Source organism: Globicephala melas, chromosome 4 (genome assembly GCF_963455315.2).
Source record: "Globicephala melas chromosome 4, mGloMel1.2, whole genome shotgun sequence".
Lineage (NCBI taxonomy): Eukaryota > Metazoa > Chordata > Mammalia > Artiodactyla > Delphinidae > Globicephala > Globicephala melas.
This window is the reverse complement of record NC_083317.1, coordinates 80,576,339-80,597,627: the sequence shown is the minus strand read 5'-3', so window position 1 is coordinate 80,597,627 and position 21,289 is coordinate 80,576,339. Positions and strand designations below refer to the sequence as shown.

The 21,289-nt window shown below is 40.5% G+C and overlaps 1 protein-coding gene across 2 annotated transcripts; it reads left to right on the top strand.

Annotated features, from left to right (window-relative positions):
- The first annotated feature begins 58 nt into the window (after positions 1-58).
- DNAJB11 (DnaJ heat shock protein family (Hsp40) member B11) lies at positions 59-19,880 on the top strand. 2 transcript variants are annotated; one of them, XM_030861292.3, is made up of 11 exons: positions 59-211; positions 4,487-4,950; positions 7,591-7,747; positions 11,519-11,616; positions 13,377-13,509; positions 15,330-15,472; positions 16,298-16,380; positions 17,059-17,116; positions 18,251-18,362; positions 18,813-18,972; positions 19,431-19,880. In XM_030861292.3, exons 2-11 carry the CDS (start codon positions 4,883-4,885, stop codon positions 19,493-19,495), a joined length of 1,077 nt encoding a protein of 358 aa, XP_030717152.1. In that variant the 5' UTR covers positions 59-211; positions 4,487-4,882; the 3' UTR covers positions 19,496-19,880. The 2 variants fall into 2 exon arrangements, with proteins under 2 accessions (XP_030717152.1, XP_060154289.1); XM_060298306.2 differs by having other exon boundaries at positions 66-216.
- The last annotated feature ends 1,409 nt before the right edge of the window (positions 19,881-21,289 follow it).

The following is a 21,289-nucleotide window of genomic DNA, read 5'->3' as shown; positions in this document are numbered from 1 at the left end:
AGGCCTCGCACCACCGAGAGCTGGACGAAAACGTTGCTAGAGCGGCCCGGTACTTCTTCCGCGATTTGGGAAACAGTTGGCTGAAGCTGAGAGTCCTTGATGCTGGAACGTGAAGCCAGATCCGGCCGCTTTGTGGTGTCGCGCCTTTCTACTCAGGGTATTAGGAAGTTTTCCATTGCTCCACAGAGCTGTGGTCAGCCACTAGCTGCTGGTAAGGTCAGCACGCTTTGATCAGTAACAATAATGATAATGACAGTTTACATTTATAGAATGCTTACTGTGGGCTGGGCACCGATTAAAGCACCTTTACGTATCTTATCTCAGTCTTCCTAAGAGCCCTCTAAGTTAAGTACGTTTGTTTTACTGATGAGGGCTTAGAGAGGTGAAAGTAACACAGAGACCGAGCTAAAACACAAACCCCAGGATGTCTGAAGCGAGAGCCACCAGGGTTAGCTCCTTAACTGTTAGCTTTTCCTACATATTACCGCCTTCAGGAAGCTTTTTTGGATTTCACCCATCATAGGAACGTAACTCCTTCCTCTAAAACTCCATATTATGATTTTTGGTCATTTCCTGCTTTTTTTAAAATTTAATTTATTTTTTTATACAGCAGGTTCTTATTAGTCATCAGTTTTATACACATCAGTGTATACATGTCAATCCCAATCTTCCAATTCATCACACCACCACCACCACCACCACCCCCGCGGCTTTACCCCCTTGATGTCCATACGTTTGTTCTCTACATCTGTGTCTCAATTTCTGCCCTGCAAACTGGTTCACCTGTACCATTTTTCTAGATTCTACATATATGCGTTAATATACGATATTTGTTTTTCTCTTTCTGACTTCACTCTGTATGACAGTCTCTAGATCTATCCACGTCTCAACAAATGACCCAATTTCGTTCCTTTTTATGGCTGAGTGATATTCCATTGTATATATGTATCACATCTTCTTTATCCATTTGTCTGTTGATGGGCATTTAGGTTACTTCCATGACCTGGCTATTGTAAATAGTGCTGCAATGAACATTGGGGTGCATGTGTCTTTTTGAATTATGGTTTTCTCTGGGTATATGCCCAGTAATGGGATTGCTGGATCGTATGGTAGTTCTATTTTTAGTTTTTTAAGGAACCTCCATACTGTTCTCCATAGTGGCTGTATCAATTTACATTCCCACCAACACGGCAAGAGGGTTCCCTTTTCTCCACACCCTCTCCAGCATTTGTTGTTTGTACATTTTCTGATGATGCCCATTCTAACTGGTGTGAGGTGATACCTCGTGGTAGTTTTGATTTGCATTTCTCTAATAATTAGTGATGTTGAGCAGCTTTTCATGTGCTTCTTAGCCATCTGTATGTCTTCTCTGGAGAGATGTCTATTTAGGTTTTCTGCCTATTTTTGGATTGGGTTGTTTGTTTTTTTAATATTGAGCTGCATGAGCTGTTTATATATTTTGGAGATTAATCCTTTGTCCGTTGATTCGTTTGCAAATATTTTCTCCCATTCTGAGGGTTGTCTTTTCGTCTTGTTTATGGTTTCCTTTGCTGTGCAAAAGCTTTTAAGTTTCATTAGGTTCCATTTGTTTATTTTTGTTTTTATTTCCATTACTCTAGGAGGTGGATCAAAAAAGATCTTGCTGTGATTTATGTCAAAGAGTGTTCTTCCTATGTTTTCCTCTAAGAGTTTTATAGTGTCTGGTCTTACATTTAGGTCTCTAAACCATTTTGAGTTTATTTTTGTGTATGGTGTTAGGGAGTGTTCTAATTTCATTCTTTTACATGTAGCTGTCCAGTTTTCCCAGCACCACTTATTGAAGAGACTGTCTTTTCTCCATTGTATGTCCTTGCCTCCTTTGTCATAGATTAGTTGGCCATAGGTGCGTGGGTTTATCTCTGGTCTTTCTATCTTGTTCCATTGATCTATGTTTCTGTTTTTGTGCCAATACCATATTGTCTTGATTACTTTAGCTTTGTAGTATAGTCTGAAGTCAAGGAGTCTGATTCCTCCAGCTCCGTTTTTTTCCCTCAAGACTGCTTTGGCTATTCAGGATCTTTTGTGTCTCCATACAAATTTTAAGATTTTTTGTTCTAGTTACATAAAAAATGCCATTGGTAGTTTGATAGGGATTGCATTGAATCTATAGATTGCTTTAGGTTGTATAGTCATTTTCACAATATTGATTCTTTCAATCCAAGAACATGGTATATCTCTCCATCTGTTGGTATCATATTTAATTTCTTTCATCAGTGTCTTATAGTTTTCTGCATACAGGTCTTTTGTCTCCCTAGGTAGGTTTATTCCTAGGTATTTTATTCTTTTTGTTGCAATGGTAAATGGGAGTGTTTCCTTAATTTCTCTTTCAGATTTTTCATTATTAGTGTATAGGAATGCAAGAGATTTCTGTGCATTAATGTTGTATCCTGCAACTTTTCCAAATTCATTGATTAGCTCTAGTAGTTTTCTGGTGGCATCTTTAGGATTCTGTATGTATAGTATCATGTCATCTGCAAACAGTGACAGTTTTACTTCTTCTTTTCCAATTTGTATTCCTTTTATTTCTTTTTTTTTCTCTGATTGCCGTGGCTAGGACTTCCAAAACAATGTTGAATAATAGTGGTGAGAGTGGACATCCTTGTCTTGTTCCTGATGTTAAAGGAAAGGTCATTTCCTGCTTTCTTAGTTCGTTTATGGCCTCTCTAGGTATGGGAGATACAAAGGTAAATAAGACCATAAAATGCAATTTAGTTCCTCTTTTATGTGGCCTCTCTCCCCTAGTAGGCATCTTCCTGAAAGCAGTAACCTGGTCTACCTCTTACCTCTGCACTCTGTCTGGCACAGTGCTACGCACTAGGATTACAGCAGTGAACAAAACAGATAAGGTTCTTGCTTTCTTGGAGTATATATTTTAATAGGGAGAATAGATAATACATTAGGAAAATAAAATAGAATAATTTCAGTTGTTAGTAAGTGTTATGAAATTTGGGGAAAGGGGTGAGTGCCGAATCTGAGCTGAGGCCTGAAGAATAAGAAGCCAGCACACGAAGATCACAGTCAAAGCGACTTTGTCTCTGTCACAAGCTCTGTTCTAGGTTGCTGTTCTAGACAGCTGTGAACAAAACAGTACAGATTCATGCTTTCATGAATGTGGCATTCCAATGTGTTTGAGTGTTGGGGGCAGGGACGGAAATAATAAAATAGCACACTGTAAGAATAGAGACTCAGTAGGGGCTAATTTAGATTGGTTGGTCAGGGAAGTCCGCTATGAGGTGGTGAATTTAAGCTGTTATCTGAGTTTAAAAAGGAGTCACCCATGTTAGGATCTGAGGAAAGAGCGTTTCAGGCAGAGAACAGCTAGAACAAATGCCCTAGGCAGGAATGAGCTTGGCGTATTCAGAAAAGAGAAAAGAAACCACTTTTATTGGAACGTGGTAAGGAGTATACTAGGTGAGGGTACAGATCATATAAGATTTTTGTTCTTTATCCCCAGCTTTATTGAGAAATAATGTTTCTATAAGCTAGTATAAATATAAAGACTTGGGATCTTATTGCAAGTGCATTGAAAAGCCATTCGAGGCTTTTAAGCAGACAAATTATATGATCTGACATGTTTGTAAAAAATCATGGCAGGGGGAAGGGACGGGGTGAAAAAAAGATACTAAGATATTACGAGTGGAGGCAGGGAGACCAGTTAGGAAGCCCTTGCCAGGTGGGAGATGTTGTGACTTAGCCCAGAGAGGTAGTGGAGATGTAGAATAGTGGACAGATTCAATATATGGTTTAAAGGTAAAGATTTGGATAGGGGATACAGGAGAGAATCAAGGAAGACACCTAAAGTTTTGTAGTGAACAACTAGGTGGTGCAATTACTGAAATGAGCAAAAATGGGGGGGGGGGATCCGCTCTCTTCTTAACTGTAATATTTATTGTTCTTTGCGTGCTTACTATGTGCCAGACGGTTTACAGATTTTCTCCTACTAAAAATTCACAACACTACCAGTAAATGCTTTGCCTCAGGTTTGTAGATAAAGCAGCTTAGTGTCAGGCTGGGAGCGGGGAGGGAGCATGTTCTCACCGCTAGGAAGTGGTGGAAGCTGAATCCGAACCTAAGTCTGCTTCCAGGGCCACTCCTCATCAGCCTCTTCTTTGCGAAACCGAGACAATTTTCTCCTAGGTTTGTTAGAAGATAAAATATGATCTAAGCTGTGCATCAGCCGTGCTGTTGGCGTGGAGTCATTGTCCCCGCCCATTTCGCCCGCGTCCTTCCTCTCCGGCGTACAGCGCCTAGCTCTAGGTGAATGAAATTCCGAGACTCGTAACCAAGATAAAACCGCCCTCCCGCAATTGGTCAGTGCTGGAGGAGGAGCCCCGTGATTGGTGGAGAGTCCAAGGAGGAGGGCGGAGGGAAACTTTGTGTACCGCGATGCCGGCTTTTGGAACCCTTCCCCACCACCAATCTTTACGTAATTTTCTGCGACTCGCAGGTGCCGGGGCTGAGCGGATTCCTGCGGCGGCACGATTCTCTGACGTTTCCCCTTCTAATTGGCCGGGAGCTGCGGCTGTAGTTCCGAAGCCTAACTGGCCGGCCTCACCGCCTCGGAGGTGAAGTGTACTGCGCTGATTGGCTGTGAGGCGCCGGCCGCGTGTGATGTCCCGAGCAGCGATTGGCTCTGGCCCGCTGGGTGCTTCTCTCGCCGGGACTCGGGACTCCCGGGAAGTGGACTGGTAGAGGAGGGGGGCAAGCTAGCTGTCGCTCCCGACTAAGTCGGAGACTCCGGCGTGAGGCGGCCTCTCAGGGCCGGTTGGGCTGGCGAGCCGACGCGGCGGCGGCGGCCGAGGCTGTGAAGAGTGCGGGGGTCAGGGGCCCGCACAGAGAGACCATGGCCCCGCAGAACCTGGGCACCTTCTGCCTGTTGCTGCTGTACCTCATCGGGGCCGTGATCGCCGGGTGAGGAACTGGCATCCGCGGGCACGGGGCCCTTAAGTCAGTCTTGGCTGGGGAGGGGGCTTGAGGGAGGAGGGGGCATTGTCAGACTTGGGGAGTGGAGAGGGGCGTTGCTATGGTGAGGCGGTGGAGCGGAGGAATGGGTAGCGTGGGCCAGGCTTGTGGGGTGGAGAGGAGAGCAGAGGGTGATATGGGTGAGAGGGGCTTAGACCCAGAAGACCTAGAGCTAGATTTGCCTAGAGAAGTGAGGGTTGGATGCAGTGCCAAAAGCAACGTGGTGTGAGGGGGCTGCTGAACTGGAGAAGAGGACGATGCAGTGTTGAGCCTGCAACAAGCCATTGGGCGGACATTAAGTGGGTGGGTTATGATGCCAGGCCAAGTGAGGAAGTGGGGAGGACAGGTTAGGGAGGCCATGCTGGGATTGAAGGAAGTTGGATTGAGGGAGCAAGGCAGACCCTTGGGAGAGCCCTTGTACTTCTCAGCTTCTTGAGATGATGAGCTTGAGTTGTCATCATGCCTCACTGTCTCTCCATGGAGCATTCTTAGGAAGCTGAATGGTATTACGAGCGGGGAAAAAACATTTCCACTACTACACCAATAGGTAGTAAACTGGGATTCTAGACCACCCCCCCCACCCCCACCCCACTTACAAATTATGTGACCTTGAAGGAACATTTCAATTCTCATCTGTGACATGAGGATGATAATGTGCCACCTGTTTGAAGGAAGTAGGACCACCTGAACTCTTGAGATTCTCCGGCCTTTAATAAGATCCACTATCGTATAGGCCTGCTGACCACAGGGTATGATATGCCAGGTTCATATTTTAGAATGTGGGGAATAGTAAAGTCTTAGCTTTTGACAAATTTATAGGTTGCTCTGAATGTAGAAAGCACTACCTAGCAGAGCTTTAAACTTTAAGTACTTGTTATTCTCTTAAAAGTTTTTTCCCTGTGCATATATGCTTCAACTTTGTTGGGTTTTTTTCTTCTGAAACATATTAAATTTCTGAAAAAATTAACTTCTCCTAGGTAATGCTTTATTGGGTTTTTTAACATGTTTTTTGTTAGTACTTTTTGCACTTAAAGGAATGGGTACCTTAAGTTGTTTAAACAAGATGTCAGGATAAATACTGTTAGTACTGTAGCTATAAACTTCAGTTTTTCCTAAAGGATTCTCTTGGGAACCGTCATGTTGATGCTGAGTTATGCCAGCCATCTTTTCCCTGTATTTTTCTCAGCTGTTACTTAACCATTTTTATATTAAGTATATCCTAAGCCTCATTTTTTATATAGCTAGCTCTTTTGTCATTAACATTAGTGAAACTTTTGATTTATTTAGTTCTTGTCTCAAGAGATGTCAAGTTTTTGCAGATTTTTGGGGTGTGGCGATAAAGCACCTAAATAATCCTCATGGAACCCCTTGTCAGTGATAGTTTTTAAAATTTATACATAAAATGATTAAATGATTTTCCTGAAGTGTGACTAAGAGCTTATGAAATACATTTTTTAAAAAAGTTCTGTCATATATTACGTGGATCTTGATACCCCAATGCATTTTTCCCCACTGCATTTTAAAATTACCATCATTACTACATCATCTCCCTGTGAACAACTTTCCCATCCCTTTGGTTGAGAGAATGCATTTTCAGAGTAATTTCTGCTGACTCTGGCAAAATGAATAGACTTTTGTGAGCATGCTTATTTATTCATTTCATTCAACGAATATTTATTGGTGTCTTCTATGGGCTGGCTATGGTCCCTGCCCTAAAAGTTTGTTAGTCTTATTCTGTCTTCCCATTGGCCCTTCCTGCAAAGATTCCCTTTACAATTAATTTGGTTCCAACATAGTTCCTGGCAAGGAGGTCAGTGGATCTCCACTTTATCTCCTAGCTCATGCCATGTACATATTTGCAGCTGCTGGGACTTATAGGCACCTGCATATGGGTTCCAGCAGCTGTCTCTAATTAAGACTTGACCTAGACAAACTAGTATAACCACTAGTAATGACTGCAAAATTGAAATTTTCTCTCTCAGCAAAAAACTCCACAACTCATCCATTCAAATGGGTGTTACTCTCTCTTCAAGCTTTTTATTTGGGCTTTGACTTAACCTCTGTGTTAACCTCTGAAGTTAACTTCAGTCACTTCATCTTTAACATTCCAAGAGTGCTACTGTTAGAACATTTCTGTGACATAATCTTTTTGAACAAAGAAATTCATCCTTTGAGATTGACCTTTGGAAGCAGTCAAAAGTCATTTGAAGTCAATAATAGGGGAGAAAAAAGAGAGTCAATTTGAGTATACAGTTCTTGGTTGAAAATGATGTGTGACCATGAAATAAGAAAATGACTTTCTTGACTAAAGGTAGTTCTAAGAGAAGAATGCCAGAGATATTTTGAATAATTCTAGTATTGTTCAAAAAGTACATAGCCTCTCATTGTGATTACTTCAATATGAGACTCATTACAAATTCTGGTGTGTTCTCTTTTTAGTCATTCTTTTTCGTGTGTCACGTGGGTACCTTCATTTTCCTACCTCTTTGCTCAGACACAAACCTAAATGTAAAGGAAAAAATTTCACTTTTAAAAATGTAATGTATTAACTCTTCAATGAAATATCTTCTCCCTTTCCCCCACCCTCAGGCGAGATTTCTATAAGATCTTAGGGGTGCCTCGCAGTGCCTCTATAAAGGATATTAAAAAGGCCTACAGGAAACTAGCCCTGCAGCTTCATCCTGACCGGAATCCTGATGATCCTCGAGCGCAGGAGAAATTCCAGGATCTGGGTGCTGCTTATGAGGTGAGTCAGGAAAAGGATAAAGTGTGAATAAAACCTACAGATACAGAAAAAGCCATGTAATGCTGAGTAACACTCCCATTTTTCAAGTCACTTTTTAAAAAAAAATTGACAATAGATAAAAGTAGCAGTTGATGCTATATTGTACATTAATGTTAGTAGGTGCTACTTCCTGCCCTTTTCATTTCAGTATTTGTCTTATTAAGGAGAGTAATGTTGAAAAAGACGAATGAAAGAAAATAGGATCGGTAGGTTAATACGTAGACTGATGATCAATCAATCCGTTTGAGAGTTGGAGCCAGAAACAGAAATAAAATCTAAATGAGGATTGCAAATCCACATGTGCCCATGTGGATCAGGCAGATAACATTCAGGGCAGGTATAAGATAAAACAGGAGAGTGGATATTCTACCTCCATGTTAGGAATCAGTAGCGATTGAAGAGGACTGTGACAAGCTGAAGACTTCTTGCCCCATTTCAAGGGAACAGCTGTTATTCAACACCAGCCAGTTTTTGCCATATACAGATGCAAACACTGTGTTTGCACACCGTGGCCAGATCATTTAATTTTTCAAGAGGAGTGGAAATCCTGATTTTTTGGTAAATTCTCCTGGTTGTAAAATGTTGGTAACTGATTCAATTTTAAATTTTCTTTTTCGTGCAAATCAAAGAAAACACAGCTGTAGTTTGAATTTGCAACCTGTAATCTAGAGGTCAAAATACTTTCATGTGTATCATCTCATTTAATCTTCATTAGGACACCTTGAGATATAGTAGAGCTGGGCATATTCTTATTACTATTTTTAAAAAATTTTTTAACAACACAGAGGAATATTTACTGAATGCTTAATAATCTTTTTACTATTTGAAAAACCATTATACACAGAATCTTTCAACACGGTGGTGAAAAAATTTTACAAATAAGTCACTGATAATCTTTCATATGTATTAATTTAGGAGTTAGCTGTTTTGTGTGTGTTGCAATTCACCTTTCCCCTAGAAATAGAATACTATTATTCTGTGGTTATACTTTTTCTTTTCAGCTTTATTGAGATATAATTGACAAATAAAATTGTAAGATATTTAGAGTATATATTGTGATTACTTGGTACACATATACATTGTGAAAGGATTTCACCCATCTAGTTAATCCATCACCTCATATATTTATTGTTTTGGTGAGAACATTTAAGCTCTGCTTTCTTAGCAAATTTCAGTTATACAGTACAGTGTTATCAATTCTAGTCACCATTTATTCACATTTTCTAAAAGGGCACAGAAAAAAATAATTTGACTCCAAAAGTCAGAGAGCTACAACTTCTGAATTCAAATTAAATCCCTGTATAGTGAGAAGACTGAAAACAAATCTGAAAAATATTTTAGTGGAAAAAACCCAGAAGGAAGGGATCCCAAGGCCTCCTAGGTTAAAGAAGTGAATGAACCAAAACAGTGACTTATATACCCAGGTGAAACCTAGAACTAATGGGGTTTCCCTTTCTTCTCTCAACACCTGTAGGACCAAAGTTCCTAACCTCGGGCCCACAAATAAACTTGAGAGGGTTGGTGGACCCTCCTAAATTACTGTATGTAACATTTTCTTTCTCGTTGATAATATGGATTCCATATTTCACACTGTGTTTCCCATGAGTATTCCCATTGCTTGCTAGGAACCCAATAATCAAAAATATTTTCTGGGGAAGCTGTTGCTAAGAATTTACCGTGCTCTTTAAAAACTCTACCATGTTCTTTAGCCATGACCTAGGCAAGGCTATACATAGATCATTCATGATATTGCAGTTTAACTCTTAAGAACCCTTCTGGTCACTAGTTCAAATTTTCTTTTTTCTTTGTATCATTCACTTGATTGCCTGCCTTTGGTCCTTAGATAAATTAGTGTTCACAAATCAGAATCCCAGTAAAGTTGAAGAGTCTTTTGTGAATACAAATCTGTCTTCTCTACTGAGCTGGGATTACTACTGGCATTTTAATTAGTTGAGACTCTGGTTGGTTGGCCAATCAACTAAGAAACTCCTTTTTTTCTTTTAATAATAAAAGTTTCCAAGACTATGGAATAAAGTTGCATTCCTTAGACAGAAGAAAAGTGAGGAGTAAGTGAACGGTAATAGATAACTTTAAGAGTAATTTGGGGGTAGTTATTACAGAAGCCTCCTATGTCCAAAAAGAAGCTGACTTAAAAAAATAGTCTTTGTTTTGGGGTTTTGAAATGGTGTTTCTTATGGACCCAAATGTGGGGTTCATTTCTTTGCCAAGACAGGAACAGAGAAGTAGACTTGAAAGTGAAAATATTGGAAATCCAGATCACATAATAATGAGTTTTGTTTTGTTTTGTTTGTTTTTAAAGTTAACTCTGCCTGTTTCTACTTCCCCAAAGTGGCTATTTTTTTAGGATATTTACCAAACTATTTTTTTCTCACCTGGTCTATCACAGTGGCTTTAGTTGAGTACTCTGGTCCCTTCTAGACTAACCCATTTGTCTTTGCTTTTAAGAATGCTCACTCTCTTGTACACTGAATTTCTTTTTATCCTTCTAAATGTATCTTAAATGTTAGTAGATTTTTGCTGTGGCACCTTACACATCATTCAGGCCCTGAGCCAAAAGTGTGTCCTATTTACATACGCCAGTTAGATCTTCCCTTTCTTTTGCTGAGTCAACAAGCCCCATCTACTTCCAACCTCACGTTTCCTGAGCCAACACAAGTATGGGTTTGAAATAACTTTCTCCTTCAGTCTGCTATCTAAATAGACATTTAAGAATATCAAATAACATAAAGTTATTCAATTTTCAAAGTTATATGTGTGCATATATTTCAGAATGCTCTAAGTAAATGGGAAGCTTTTTTTTTGGGAGGGCAAATTTTGAAGAACATTGAAGCTTATTTTGTTTTACATTCTTTAGTTCTATATATGGAATGGTCCCAATGAGAAAGCATATACCTGTGACTGAGTATGTAGTTTGCTAAAACCATTAAAACTTCAGAAAGTCTTTTCAAGTTGTGAAATTGAGCTTGAGCGTCCTTCATAGAGCAGTGTCCCTTTTCACTCTTTGCAGTTCAAACTCAGGAGGTTATGAGCTGTGTGTGGCAGACAGCATTCTTCCACAAATGGATTTCTACATGAATCAAAAGAATGAAAAGGGAATATGAAAATATTGCAGTGTAGAGCTTTCTGGAGACCTGTCATTGGAGTCCCTTGACTTACCAGTCTTTTAATGTGTGTGTGGTAGTGGGGTGCAGGGGTTATGGTATAGATGTGTAGGGCTGAGCAAACTTGACGGCTGTCCTAGTTTACTGCTTCTGTGACTAATGACAGTCTGTCATAGTCATGTCCTAGTTTATAGTTTAGAGAGAGAATATAACATAGTGGTTAACAGCCTAAACACTGGAGTCAAACTACGGGGGAAGTAAACCTGAGGAATTCATCTCACCTCTTCCTGTTACTGCCCTCACATTCATAGCCATGTCGCTAATCTCCAGCATGATATTTATGTGGCTAGGTGAGTTTTGATAAATTTAAATTAAAAACATGAATGGAGCATTGTGGAAAGTTACAAAATGAGCACTGATCAAAGAATTTAGTCTGATAAAGAAAATAACTTTATAAACATGCCTTAATACCATACATAATGAAAACTGAATTCCACTAAAATTTTACACACAGTATCAGAGTTTAAAAAAACAAAAACATAAATGTGAATTCACCTTACCTGAATATTACCAACTCATAATCTTTTCTTCCACTGGCTTTTGCCCCCAGGTTCTGTCAGATAGTGAGAAACGGAAACAATATGATACTTATGGTGAAGAAGGATTAAAAGATGGGCATCAGAGCTCCCATGGAGACATTTTTTCACAGTAAGTAATTTATCTATCTGCAGGGTATTAGTGTCTGAGAATGGATCACTTAGTGATTATTAAAGAATTATCCTTGCTCCCTTGTTCAGAAGCTTTCGATGAAGAGTACAACTCAACTGATCCTTGACCAAGAGGTCATTCATCATCCTTTCTGTGGGAATATACTCCTCTATTTTCACAAAGCTCCAGAAAAGACAGGTGGCACTAAAAGGGATGTCCATCTAGCCAACCATATCAATTAAATCAACTCTGACTGTGTTGGGGGGGATATATGTTGGAAACCAGTTCATTGTATCTCCCTGCTGTCATAGAATCTGCAAACCACTTAATGAGCAAAGGTGATTCTTACAAGCGGAGAGAGAAATTCCTACTCTCATACCCCAAACTGACTCTTCATCCCATCCACCAGAGAGGGATGGTTATGATAATCAGCATTGTTGGAAGGAGTTGGGTTAGAGGCTCTTCATCCCTTGCTGGGCCCAGCTTTCTGGGAGTGCTGAGAGGCTGGAATAATAAACATCTTTCCTTCCCGCTCTTTGAGCCCCTCTTTGTTGAGCATTTGAATTTTCATATGTCCTGATGATGCATGAATAGGAGATCTTGATCTGGGGTTTCAAGTCAAGTTATAAATAAAAAGATGTTTGAATATGCATTTCTATGGGGATAGGATGCATTGCTTTCTTCAGATTCTCAAAGAGAATTTTCTTTAGATTCTCAGATTTCTTCAGATTTGTGAACGCTTCCCCAAAAGAAGTAAGAATCACTGTTGCTACAACAGCTTCCCTCATTTAGTGTTTGGGGGTGACAGTAGATTTTCAGGACTTAGGACGATGTGTGAGTAATATTATTAGGAAATCTTTCTCTTCCCCAGGATTGATTTGGCTGCTTTGGCCTACCAGGGAAGTGTCCTGTTTGAACCCCTTAGCAGTTAGAAGTGATACCCAGGGATGCCAGAAAGAAAAAAGGCTCTGCCCTTGCTCCTTCCCCACCAAAATCCTCCCTCTCTGCTTTTATTTAAGATGCAGGGAATCCATTCACCAAGATTGGGTTTTGGTTTTGTTTTTTGGAGGGGTTGGGGTTGTTGTATATTTGTCATCACTATGCTAACATCTGAGGCTCTTAATAACCAAAACTTAACATCAAGAGTAGAACTCCTATGCAATTGAAGGTCACTGTTTATAGTAATCTCAAAGTGACGCTTCTGTTACTTAACAAATTAATTTTCGTCTTATGAGACCAGAACTTCCTTTTCTGTAAGATCCAGAGTTTTACTAAGGCTGATGCTTTTTTAGTTTAATTATGTTTCCAAGATTCTTGTACAAAGCAGTGGCTTGTTTCAGCAAAGTTAGTTTCTAAAAAAGCATGTAAAGGTGAACACTACAAATGTCCAAAATTACCATTAGGTTTGGCAATACATGAATTTATATAGACTATACCCTTTCTCTCTGTCTCCATTATATCCTGATATTTGTCAGTATTGAGAGAGATTATTTTTTCATTGATTAAGAATTCATTGGCATACTGTATACACTGTACTGTGTGTCTGGACAATATTAAAAAGTAAATTTTTTTGTAGTAGGGGCAATATAGTTGACATTATATAAATTAAAAATTGTGTATGATGTATGACTCCAATGTATTAAAATGTCTTTCAGTTTTGCTCACTGGTGGGACACAATATTTTATCAATGTGAAGAAAACTAAAATTGTAAGAGGTGAACTCTGATATCTTTTCACGATGATTTTACACTTACCAACAGCTTCTTTGGAGATTTTGGTTTCATGTTTGGAGGAACCCCTCGTCAGCAAGACAGAAATATTCCAAGAGGAAGTGATATTATTGTAGATCTAGAAGTCACTTTGGAAGAAGTATATGCAGGAAATTTTGTAGAAGTAAGTCCAAACTATACAGCTATTCATATTGACTCCCAGAATGTGTTCTTATGACTAAAAACAAGAGGTTTCTACGTACCTTCTCTGTCTTTTAGGGGGTGGGGAGGTGTATAGAATTGAATTAATCATAATTCTTGGTTCATGATATGCTGTTATTATTTCATGAACTCATCACTCAGCCCAAGAACTAAATAAAACAATACCAGGAGATACATCTACCTACATGCTACTTCCCTATTCCATTCACTTGCCTCCTTTCCCAGGTAACTGTCTAATATCCTGAGTTTTGTCTTTATTGTTCTCTTGCCACTCGTGTTTGTTTGTTTTATTACATATATAGGAATACCTGAATAATATATTGTTTACTTTCACTGTTTTTGACTTTGTAAAAATGATATCATACTATACATTATCTTCTGAGACTGGCCTTTTTTACTCACTCTTAATATTGTCAGAATTCATCCATGTTCTTGCTTATAGCTATAATTCTGCTGAAGAGAATTTCATTGTGACCACGTTGCATCAATAGGCATGTAGGTTACCTCCACGTTTTTTCAATTCCAAGCTGTGCTTTTAGGAAGTCTTGTACATATATCCAGGTAAAAATATTAATTTCCCATGTTCCCTTGCAGACCTGTTGTCTGTCATCATTGCTAATACATAATGTGCATCACTCTTTGCAGTTAGCATGCTCCTAAACAAATTCCTTTTTAATCTAATTATTGTAAAGGATGTATATGACCTTGCTATTTAAATGCCCCCATGGTAAGTTCTTTTTAAGAAAAAATTACCTTGAGAGAGCATAGTGATTAAAAGCACAGAGTTTGGAGCTAGACTGCCTGGTTTAGAATCCTGGCTCTACCATACATTGGTTATGTGACCTTGGTCGTATTACTGAGCCTTTCTGTGCTTTCATTCTTTCCTCTGTAAAATGGAGATAATAGCAGCATCTACCTCATAAAGCTGCTGTGAGGATTAAATGAGTTCATAAATATATGTGATTAGGGCCTTGCTTGGCACATACTAAGTGCTATAAAGTGTTGGCTCTAATTATTGTTATTGTTATTTATTCCGTTGACCTGGGCTTTCATATGTTCGTAGGCTTTGAGGGATTTTTCTCCAGGCATTCATGTCGTCTCACTGCATGAGCATGTGCCCTGTGATTAGTAGGTGTTTGACTAAACAGGCAAAATCAAGAGTACATTTCTTCATATATTTTAGCTTCTAGTGATTTAGAGGGATCAGAATGTTTACTTGCAGTCAGCTACAAGGAGATGATCGTTGTGTCTTTTCTTACGGGTTAGAGTATCTGAATCGAGACAGCACTGGAAAACACTGCCAGATTGAGTTGCCTGAAACAAGGAAGTGTTTTCATGAGGTTAATCATGACTAATCGTGGGGTGGGAGCCACAAACCAGCTTTTGAAGGCTGTGGTTGTTCTTCAGGGCTTATGCTTTACACAGCTCAGATTTCTCAAGAGATAGTAATTCTGTGCACTACTTTAACTCAGTAGTATTGTGTCATGGCTTAGAAAAGGTGATTCCACACATACTATCTTTCAGTTCTCTTCTTTCTTACCCTCCTCTCTCTTCTCCAACTTTAGAATTTGAGTCAGTTAAAGATCCATTTGCTCAACTCCTATGTGGGAGCTGACCTGTAACTCCTCCAAGACTTCTCTCAGCTGTGGGTCTCCCTGAGGGATGGCTTGGGAGAGAAGGGGAAGTGCCAACCCCGGCAGGTGCGCAGAGTCCCGATCTGGTGAGGAAACCAAAGGCTGTGGGACACAAGAGAGAAGCTGATCCTGTGTGTGTACTTGCTAGGTGGTTAGAAACAAACCCGTGGCAAGGCAGGCCCCTGGCAAACGGAAGTGCAACTGCAGGCAGGAGATGCGGACCACCCAGCTGGGCCCCGGCCGCTTCCAGATGACCCAGGAGGTGGTCTGCGACGAGTGCCCAAATGTCAAGTGAGTGCAAGCACCTTCTTTGCTCTGCCAAGGGACACTTTAATCATCTCATTTGTCTAATAAAATGCCAATGGTCCATACCTAGATTTTTTTTCCCTCCCTGTCCCCCATCCTTCTCTCTCTCCCTCATGTTCTGCCAGAGGATAGAGCAAAGAAATGTACAGTTTAATTTTTTCTGAAAGTACCTATTAAGAATATCTCCTTTTATGTTTATGAACTAATAAGCAGTGCCCTTTATTTCTGAATATACTTAAAAAAAATGTTGATATTTTTCCGTTTTCCTACTTGGAATGTTTCCTTTTTCCTACTTGGAATACTTAGAGCAATCTTATGTGTACAGCTAACATTTCAGATTAGAGAAGTACTATTTGCTGATTTATGTTATAAATACAACTGTTTAATTGAACCTTCAATTGTATATATTAAAACTAGCTCAGTTATTTGTGGGATCAGTGAAAAAAATCAAATAGGATAAACTCTTCTGTTAGATTTTCTGATAAACATGATGCTGTCCTTTCAGGTGCACGTTTATGTAAGTGCGAGTAGTTTTCTCTGTTACTGATCACCCACTTCAAGGCAATCAGTCTACTGCAGGCTTTTTTGGAGTCAGCAGTCGCATGGTTATGTGATATATAGTAGCTTTGCCCTGGCTTTTGGCAGGTGGAAGGTGTAAATGGATATCAGGTGGTTTTGTCATTTAGGGATACAGGATAGTCTTCCAAGAGAAAAGGTCTGATTGAGTAGATAAAACTTTATTATCTGTATCTGGGGTTTGGTTTATATTTTCTTCTTTTTTTTTTTTCTTTTAAATGCTCTTTGTCTCAGACTAGTGAATGAAGAACGAACACTGGAGGTGGAAATTGAACCTGGGGTGAGAGATGGCATGGAGTACCCCTTTATTGGAGAAGGTGAAATATTGATATTGATGTTTTATTATTGTAACTTTATGCTCTCGCCTGCTTATGAACACCTCCCACCCCCACCTCACCCCATACCTCGTGGCCACCTAGTAAATGCATATATCATTTCCAACACACTTCAGTCAGTTTTAGGACACAGAAAGCCTTTTTATGACCATCCTTAAGCATCCTGGCTGGTCCACTTAAGCAGTAGCATTACTGTTTATCCTTTGACTATCATGGCCAAAAGTTACTGTCAAGTAGCCTAAGTTAGGTCAAAGTTTAAATGTTCAGAACTTAATGGATTAATTTTAACTCAGCAATGAAAGAAGTTATGTAACTCTAGTTGGCATTAATAAGATGCTCTCAGACCTCACTTAGGGGTTAAATTTAAATCTCTAGAAGAAAAATAGCTTTAAAACATCAGATTCAGGAGACCAGTGAATCATTCCTTGTTTAGGAAGTAGGTCAAGTTATTTATTGCTGTGTCTGAGTCCCAGGTGATCCTCACTAATAATCTGAGACTTGACATAACCAGGTAGACACAGACACGCTGCTCTCACAGATAGGCTTGACAGTCAAAGCCTAAGGTAGTGGCTTTAGAAAATTCTCTCAACTGCTAAATAGATTTGCAGCGTTCAACTTGCGTGGCTTACAGTGTGCTGTAATCTCTTCTCTTCTGACAAGGTGAGCCTCATGTGGATGGAGAGCCAGGAGACTTACGGTTCCGAATCAAAGTTGTCAAGTAAGTAATCTCAGTTTAGAGGCCTTCTCTTTAGCCCTTGCTTTTCAGAGGAGTCAGGTTAAAGAAATATGGGTAGCCACCAGGGCACTTCCAGACTTCTTCCTCTGTTTCATGCCCTTAATACCCTAAATATGTAACTCTACAGCCATACTGAAAATTTGGGGTTGGAACCTAGGATTGAGTCCATTTATTTATTTACTCAGGACTTCCAAGTCCAAAAGATGTTGGGAGGAAAGCATCGATATTATGAGTAAGGAGCTGTGAAAGAGAGGCAGACAAGGAGACCAGAGATTTTAACTGAGGAAATACGGCCCCATACAAGAATGGGAGACTTTTCCATAGAAAGGAGCTTCTGTGACATGATCTGCAGCTGCTGGGCAGCTTCTCTGGTTGGCTGCTCTTCAACGTGCAGTTCTACTTACATAAGAATTTTACCTGGGACTCAGGCTTTCTTGTTTATCACTTGTCTCTTGTTACCACTTTGGAAACCAGTGATACCTCTGTTTCTAAGGATTCATTGAAACAAGGTTCCCACCCAAATATGGAGAAATGGGCCCCCAGTGCCAAGGACTTTTTTCCCTCATAGCACTCTTTAATCTCGGTGATCTTTCCCCAACCTTTCTCACCTACCTTGTCTTTCCCATCACTTCCCAGAGAAACTGGCACATGTACTATTCCCTGAATAAACCTGGTACCTTCTCAAGTCCTTATCTTTGCCAGAATTCCCTCTTGCCCTATCCCCACCCTCCCCTGCGCCCACCTTATTTGCAGCTTCAGAGCTGATCGGGCCTTACAAGCCCAGCTCTAGAAGCCCCCCAGGACCCGTCCCTGATGCCCTTCTCCCCCAGTCCCACAGCCAGAAGTTGTCCTTCTCTCTTTTCCATAATCTAGTTACTTGTATTTTAATTACGTGCTTTGACTTCTGCTGATTGTAAGCTCCCTAAGATTAGGGTTTAATAAATCTTAGGCTACTTTACAGTCTTGATTAATACTATACACGAAGGAGTGTCTAATAAATGCCTATTTCTTGAAAGAGTGGCATTCATCCTTTTCCATGATTTTTCTAAAAACTTTTTGAACTCTTCCCAAAGAGAGACTTTGGAAGTTAATGATCTTTACCTTGTTCTGTTCTAGGCACCCAATATTTGAAAGGCGAGGAGATGACTTGTACACAAACGTGACAGTCTCCCTCGTGGAGTCTCTGGTGGGCTTCGATATGGATCTTGCTCACTTGGATGGTCACAAGGTAAGCAAACCAGTTCTCCCACTTCCTGTCCTTTTAAAGCCTTCACATGGCTGCTGTTGAGGTTACTTCAGCCACTTCAGTCATTTGGAGCCACGGGAACTAAGTGCTCAGGCTTTGTCCTGTCATCTTTCCTCACTCTGCTGCTGAACGTGTAGCAGTAACAACGCCACAGACCCCTCAGCTACTCAGGTGATTGCACAGCCTTTGGCAGTCTCGTCTTTACAGTCTCCGTTGGTAAAAGCCTTACTTTTTTACGTGTTTCGTTTTTCTTTTTCTTTTTGAAAACCTTCTCTTTCTTTGGCTCACACTGTCCTAATGATGTTTGCCCTGCCCCTTCATCCTGCTGCTCTGAGCCATGACATGGGCTCTGGGCGCCAGTACTCACTGGAAGCTGTGTGTTGTGCTTCGAGAGTACCAGTCCTGCTCCAGTCCATCCCCTTTGCTTTCCAGGTACATATTTCCCGGGATAAGATCACCAGACCAGGAGCCAAGCTATGGAAGAAAGGGGAAGGGCTCCCCAACTTTGACAACAACAACATCAAGGGCTCTTTGATAATCACTTTTGATGTGGATTTTCCAAAAGAACAGTTATCAGAGGAAGCAAGAGAAGGTGAGGGTATAATGTTTACTGTTCAAGGAAAGATGAGGTCTACATTAGAAGGGTTAGAGGCTTAGGGGTGAAGTCTGCAATGACTGATTGAGAAGAGGGCCCAGTCAGTGGGTCCTAAGTAAAAAGGAAAAGGTGAGAGAGGTCAAAACTGGAAAGAGGACAAAGAAGAAGGAATGGAAGACAGCCAAAGAGCTTTCTGTCCATTTCAGTTGCCTCTTATCGGATTTTGTGGGATGTATGTGTGGTATGTGTGCCTGAGACACAAAGACAGGGGCTCACCTTGGACGTGCATGTATGGGTATCCACATGCGATAAAGTTAGACATTGGTAGTTACTTGTTTAATTCAGATCCCTGGTTGTCATAAGGCCTTTTGTGAGCCTCCCCATGACACATGCTCTTCAAACTCTGGGGAAGTCACTTTTTTGTTAACGGAGTCATTTGTTTGTTCTTTCCTCAGGTATCAAACAGCTGCTGAATCAAGGGTCAGTGCAGAAGGTATACAATGGACTGCAAGGATATTAAGAGCGAATAAAATTGGACTTTGTTTTAAAATAAGTGAATCAGCGATATTTATTATCTGCAGGGTTTTTTGTTTTTGTTTTCATTTTCAATATGCAAGTTTGGTTTAATTTTTTTTTCTTCTAATGATCGTCATGAAATGAATAAGAGGGCTTAAGAATTTGTCCATTCGTGTTGAGAAAAGAATGACCAGCAAAAGGTTTAATAATACCTCTCCCTTTGGGGATTTATGTCTGGTGCTGCCGCCTGAGTTTCAAGAATTAAAGCTGCAAGAGGACTCCAGGAGCAAAAGACACAGTATAAAGGGTTGGAGTTAATTGTTAGCTATTTCATTCGAAATGCCAACTGGAGAAGTCTGTTTTTAAATACAATTTTGTTGTTAATTTTTTCTTGACTCCTGTTTCTTGTTGGTGTAGTTACCCTGTTGTCTCTTCCATCTCCATTTTGGTCATTTTTCCTTGATCAGCCTCGCTTCCCTCCTTGGGGCCTGTGAGCTAGCTGGGTTTTCCTCCCATCAAGCAAGATGAATGCACAAACCTGTGGAAGAGTGATGAAGATCCAGTCCCTGTACCCAGTTAAACACACATGGCACTTTCTAGAAAGAAGCCTGAAGAAAATTAGAGATTGGAGTAGGTGAAACAAGGTCACACAACCACCTAATTGTCCTTGAGAAAGTATATTCCCTCTCATTTAATTTGGGAATAATCAAATCTGACATGGAAACTTTACTGTTTAGAAAGCACTTTTCATGTATCCAATCTCAGTTGACCTCATGTTTGAAAAGTCTTCGGCTTGTGTTAGGAACTAGGATTATTGTCGGCCCTAGAAAATGAATTTGAAGCAGTAGAGTTGCATGTTGTATTTGCTTCTCCCAGTGGAACCTAATTCAGGTGGTATGTGACGTCAATATATTTGACTTTGTAACCTCCTTCCCTTTTCTACATTATACAGTCAAATTACATTCTTTATGTTACTTTAGCTAGTGAATGTTTCAATGTTGTTGAACAACTGCTGTTGCAGAGTGTTTGTGGAGCTGCCTTCTAGCCATCAGTTTGGTTCCAGCAACATTCCCACCTTTGGCTATACAGCAGCCAATGCTGCTATTGCCTTTTCATTTATTTTGCCCTGTTTTATAAAAATTAGGGGAAAGGCGGTGGGGAGGAAATTTCATCCATTTAGAACAGTTAAGAACAAGCACACCAGGACTTCCCTGGTGACACTGGTTAAGAATCCTCCTGCCAATGCAGGTTACGTGGGTTCGAGCCCTGGTCTGGAAGATCCCAAATGCCATGGAGCAACTAAGCCCTTGGGCCACAACTACTGAGCCTGTGCTCTAGAGCACACGAGCCACAACTGCTGAGCCCACGTGCCACAACTACTGAAGCCCACACGCCTAGAGCCCGTGCTTTGCAGCAAGAGAAGCCACTGCAACGAGAAGCCCGCGCATCGCGACGAAGAGTAGCCCCCGCTCGCCGCAACTATAGAAAAGCCCGTGCGCAGCAACAAAGACCCAACGCAGCCAAAAATAAATTAAAAAAAGAAAAAGCGCACCTTTTAACCTCAATCAGACACTATTTTTTAAAAATTTACCTATTTGTTTTTATTTTTGGCTGTGTTGGGTCTTCGTTGCTGTGCGCGGGCTCTTTCTCTAGTTGTGGCGAGCGGGGGCTGCTCTTTGCTGTGGTGTGCGGGCTTCTCATTGTGGTGGCTTCTCTTGTGGAGTGCGGGCTTTAGGCACGTGGGCTTCAGTAGTTGTGGTGCACAGGCTCAGTAGTTGTGGCTTGTGGGCTCTAGAGA